Source organism: Amphimedon queenslandica, unplaced genomic scaffold, assembly GCF_000090795.2.
Source record: "Amphimedon queenslandica unplaced genomic scaffold, v1.1 AMPQUscaffold_10390, whole genome shotgun sequence".
Classification (NCBI taxonomy): domain Eukaryota; kingdom Metazoa; phylum Porifera; class Demospongiae; order Haplosclerida; family Niphatidae; genus Amphimedon; species Amphimedon queenslandica.
Window position 1 is genome coordinate 1,418 of NW_003549341.1, and position 5,391 is coordinate 6,808.

Sequence of the window (5,391 nt, forward strand, 5' to 3'; positions counted from 1 at the left end):
GATCAAAGTAACCAGCAACAATGTTGCCCTGCGTGTATGGTGGCCTTTAAGGTACACCCCTTGTGGTTCTCATTGAATTGTGTGGGGTGTGTTTATATAGCTATAGTATATTTGTAGCGTTTGTGTATATTATGTCATTGTGATTGTTAGAATATCCCGTTTTGGTTTATAAAAATGATACAAAATGGTGATTCAGGTTGATTGTTGTATATATTTGCCCCCCTAGATTGTGACATTTCACATACACCAGCTTCAGCCATAACAAACCATTAATTAAATGCATTAACATGACAATTTTAACCAAAAACAGAATATCAATTACAGTACTTTTAGCAACTTACATGTAATAAATTATGTATTATTAATTAAGTTATTGTACTAATAGCATTATATAGCAGATGTCAGCCATGGCTTTGTTATTGATGTAACCTTTACACTGACTCTGAAGTACAGACTATCATCTTTAAGATACTGACAATTAGTAGGAGCATCATACTCTAATTCAAAATGTGATATCAATTGATGTATACCCCATCCCAGTATATACATACCACCTTCTTCTTCTTCAGTTACTCTTTGTTTGTAATCATCATCTGTTGATTCATCAAATGCTACAGTATCTTTCTTATGATTCTTATCCTCCAGTTGATTCAGTAGTTCTATAGTAACTTCTCCTTGAAATGGCCACTCCAATGTATCATCATATTCTCCTGCCATGAGACATATATAGCAAGAGACGTGTGTACCTTCACCATCTCCATTACCATTAGGGTGGACACATAATGAGAATTTATATCCTCCTGCAGATGTGTAGAAGCCTGGGCTATACCAATCCTCTTCTTCTTCTTTCAACTGTGTGTATTGATTTAACTTCAAGACATGTTTTCTTGGAAGTAGCACTGTGACCTGTAGAGCATCGATCTTCTTCATTGCTATATCAAGATGTTGTTTCATTGATTCTTCATTGTGCTTCTCTTGTTCTTCTCTCTTCATTTTTTTATTACATCCAACAGTATTGTATTCACATGGTACGATAGCTTTAGGGCAGGTCTCATTGTGTGATGCTAGTGAATGTCTCAATATCTTCTCATTGCAACCATCATTACTGCATTGGATTGGGAGGTCAGGACACACATCAAAATGGCTGCTGCTTGTTATCAGTTGGTATGTGCCTCTTTGCTTGCAATACTGACAGTTAACCATTCGTTTAGTACAGTTGTCTGTCAGATGTATCTCCAGTTTACTTCTCCTAATCTTCTCTCCACACTCATTAGTACAAGGTACCAGTTGATAGGGACAGCTATTAAGATGAGTATCAATATTCTTAATAGTCCCCATCCATTGGCACCCACTATCAGTGTTAGTGCAATAAACTTTAAGTGACTTTATTCCCCTTTCTACTCTTCCATCTTTAAAGTACTTTCCTTCTAGTGAGCTACGACAAGTTGGGCAGATAAACCCTTGGCCCTTCTCTTTTAGTGTATCCAGACAGCTCTTACAGTATATATTGGAGCAGCAGGTAACTTGTTGAGGATCCCGTGCTACCAGTGTACAGATATGGCATAGATACTCATCAGGAGGATCACAAGTCACAAAATTGTAGCTGTAACCACCATATGTTCCATTATTACTAGTAGCCATTGTTGTTAGACTTTATGTTGTTAATTAACCATTATTCTTAATTGACCATCCCACAGTACTGTATTAATGATTTTATGATTTTGTCTCTATAATTACCAAGAGTAGATAATCTTGTAATTACATACACACGTAACCTCCACCTAAAATTATTGTAATATTAATTTACTAAACTATTAGAAGTATTTTGTTAGTTTATGTTGATGCTAGCCATGGCTTTGTCTTTGCTCTAGCCTTTACACTGACTCTGAAGTACAGACTATCATCTTTAAGATACTGGCATTTCTTTGCAGCATCATACATTATTTTAGAGCATGGTATAAAGTGATGTGTACCCCATCCTTTTGAATTTTCTCCTTTAAATACTCTTTGCCTGCTTTCGTCTGGTACTAATTGATCAAATGCTATGATATATTTCTCATGATTCTTATCCTCCAGTTGATTCAGTAGTTCTATAGTAACTACTCCTTGAAATGGCCACTCCAATGTATCATCATATTCTCCTGCCTCAAGGTAAATATAGCAAGCTATGTGTGTGCCTTTACCATCACCATTGCCGTAAGGATCAACACGTAGTGACATCTTGTATCCTCCTGGTGATGTGTAGAAGCCTGGACCCCACCACCCTTTTTTCCTCTGTGTACATTGGCTGACTTTAAACACCTTTTTTGATACTGTTAATAGATTTTTCTGTTCTTGTAGTGCTGCTTGTAGAGATTGTATTGTCTTTTTTGCCAATTGCAGATCTTCATTTGTCTCCTGTAGCTCTACATTTGTCTCATGTAGTTTTTCATTTGTCTTTTGTAGTTTTTTATTTGTCTTCTGTAGTTCTTCAATTGTCTCCTTTAGCATTTCATTTGTCTCCTTTAGCTCTTCATTTGTCTCCTTTAGTTTTTCACTTTTCTCCTGTAGCACTTCGTTTGTGTCTTGTAGTTTTTCGTTTGTCAATTGCATTTGTCTTGTTGTTAGTTGTAGGTGTATTGTTATCGCTTCATCATTGTGTATCTCCAGTTCTTCTCTTATTATTCTCTCGTTACAACCAATGTTACTGTAGTCACATGGTACGATAGCTTTAGGGCAGGTCTCATTGTGTGATGCTAGTGAACGTCGTGGTATCTTCTCATCGCAACCTTCATTACTGCATTGGATTGGGAGATCAGGACACTTATTGAGATGGCTTCTGCTTGTTATCAGTTGGTGAGGTCCTTTCTGTAGGCAATATGTGCACTGAGCTTGTCTTTTAGGACAGTTTATTGTGATATGTGCCCACCATGCATCTCTCCTAAACTTCTCTCCACATTTATTAGTACAATGTATCACTTGATAGGGACAAATAATAAGATGAGTATCAATATCCTTAATAGTCCCCATCCATTGGCACCCACTATCAGTGTTAGTACAATAAACCTTAAGTAACTTTATTCCCCTTTCTACTCTTCCATCTTTAAAGTACTTTCCTTCTAGTGAGCTACGACAAGTTGGGCAGGTAAACCTTTGGCCCTTCTCTTTTAGTGTATCCAGACAGCTCTTACAGTATATATTGGAGCAGCAGGTAACTTGTTGAGGATCCCGTGCTACCAGTGTACAGATATGACATTGATACTCATCCCTAGGCTTACCAGTCACAAAATTGCAGCTGTAACCACCATATGTTCCATTATTACTAGTAGCCATTGTTGTTAAACCATGTGGCAGCTTTATGTTGTTAATTAACCATTATTCTTAATTAAATACAGTACTGTATTAATGATTTTATGATTTTGTCTCTATAATTACCAAGAGTAGATAATCTTGTAATTACATACACACATAACCTCTACCTAATATTATTTTAATATTAATTTACTAAACTATTAGAAGTATTTTGTTAGTTTATGTTGATACTAGCCATGGCTTTGTCTTTGATGTAGCCTTTACACTGACTCTGAAGTACAGACTGTCATCTTTAAGATACTGACATTTCTTTGTAGCATCATAAACTATTTTAGAGAATGGTATAAAATGACCTCTACCCCATCCCTGTGGATTTTCTCCTTTGAATACTCTTTTCTTGCTTTCAGTTGGTACTGATTCATCATATGAAAAGGTACGCTTCCAATGATTCTTATCCTCCAGTTGATTCAGTAGTTCTATAGTAACTTCTCCTTGAAATGGCCACTCCAATATATCATCATATTCTCCTGCCATGAGATATATGAAGCAAGAGACATGTGTACCTTCACCAGTATGAGTACCATAAGGATAGACACTTAATGACATCTTATATCCTCCTGGGGATGTGTAAAAGCCTGGGCTGTGCCATTTTTTTTTCTGTGAACATTGACTGACTTTAAGCACCTCATTTGATACTGTTAATAGATTATTCTGTTCTTGTAGTTCTGTTTGTAGAGATTGTATTGTCTCTTTTGCCAATTGCAGATCTTCATTTGTCTCCTGTAGCTCTACATTTGTCTCCTGTAGTTTTTCATTTGTCTTTTGTAGTTTTTTATTTGTCTTCTGTAGTTCTTCAATTGTCTCCTTTAGTATTTCATTTGTCTCCTTTAGCTCTTCATTTGTCTCCTTTAGTTTTTCACTTTTCTCCTGTAGCACTTCGTTTGTGTCTTGTAGTTTTTCGTTTGTCAATCGCATTTGTCTTGTTGTTAGTTGTAGGTGTATTGTTATCGCTTCATCATTGTGTATCTCCAGTTCTTCTCTTATTATTCTCTCATTACAACCAATGTTACTGTATTCACATGGGACGATAGCTTTAGGGCAGGTCTCATTGTGTGATGCTAGTAAACGTCGTGGTATCTTCTCATTGCAACCTTCATTACTGCATTGGATTGGGAGATCAGGACACTTATTGAGATGGCTTCTGCTTGTTATCAGTTGGTGAGGTCCTTTCTGTAGACAATATGTGCACTGAGCTTGTCGTTTAGGACAGTTTATTGTGATATGTGCCCACCATGCATCTCTCCTAAACTTCTCTCCACATTTATTAGTACAATGTATCACTTGATAGGGACAAATAATAAGATGAGTATCAATATCCTTAATAGTCCCCATCCATTGGCACCCACTATCAGTGTTAGTACAATAAACCTTAAGTGACTTTATTCCTCGTTCTACTCTTCCATCTTTAAAGTACTTTCCTTCTAGTGAGCTACGACAAGTTGGGCAGGTAAACCTTTGGCCCTTCTCTTTTAGTGTATCCAGACAGCTCTTACAGTATATATTGGAGCAGCAGCTAACTTGTTGAGGATCCCGTGCTACCAATCGACAGATGTAGCATTGATATTCAACAGGAGGATCACCATCAACAAATGTACAGCTATAACCACCATATGTTGTATCATTTGTAGCCATCTCTTTTGGATCACGTGATAGTTTACTTTGTGAACCACAGTTATTATTGCATTCAAGCATATTCTTGTAATCTGTAGTATATTTATCATTGAAGTTTGGCCTTTTGATTGATAAGCAGTTTCTTTAACAGTAACCTGTACTTTTGTTATGTTTTGTGACTAATTCAAACAGATATTTAAAATTGTAAAAAATATTTTTAAGCACACAGTAAGTTATTGTTATTAAAAATTATATTGAACTTATCACAGTGCTAGCCATGGCTTTGTCTTTGATGTAGCCTTTACACTGACTCTGAAGTACAGACTATCATCTTTAAGATACTGGCAGACTTGTGAAGGGTTGTACCTCAGTGCTGCATGTGCTATGAACTTGGAGTAGCCCCATCCATGCTTGCTAACTTCTCCTCTT

The 5,391-nt window shown here is 36.5% G+C and overlaps 3 protein-coding genes across 3 annotated transcripts; all 3 read right to left on the reverse strand.

Moving 5' to 3' along the window:
* Positions 1–251: 251 nt before the first annotated feature.
* On the reverse strand, positions 252–1,689 carry LOC105315407 (TNF receptor-associated factor 5-like). Its single transcript, XM_011410043.2, has one exon. It carries the CDS (start codon positions 1,639–1,641, stop codon positions 388–390), a length of 1,254 nt encoding a protein of 417 aa, XP_011408345.1. The 5' UTR covers positions 1,642–1,689; the 3' UTR covers positions 252–387.
* Positions 1,690–1,833: 144 nt separating this feature from the next.
* LOC105315408 (TNF receptor-associated factor 2-like) lies at positions 1,834–3,312 on the reverse strand. The gene has a single exon (XM_011410044.1). It carries the CDS (start codon positions 3,310–3,312, stop codon positions 1,834–1,836), a length of 1,479 nt encoding a protein of 492 aa, XP_011408346.1.
* A 197-nt stretch (positions 3,313–3,509) lies between these two features.
* Positions 3,510–5,024, reverse strand: LOC100639674 (TNF receptor-associated factor 4-like). Its single transcript, XM_003391156.2, has one exon. It carries the CDS (start codon positions 4,981–4,983, stop codon positions 3,511–3,513), a length of 1,473 nt encoding a protein of 490 aa, XP_003391204.1. The 5' UTR covers positions 4,984–5,024; the 3' UTR covers position 3,510.
* Between the last annotated feature and the right edge of the window lie 367 nt (positions 5,025–5,391).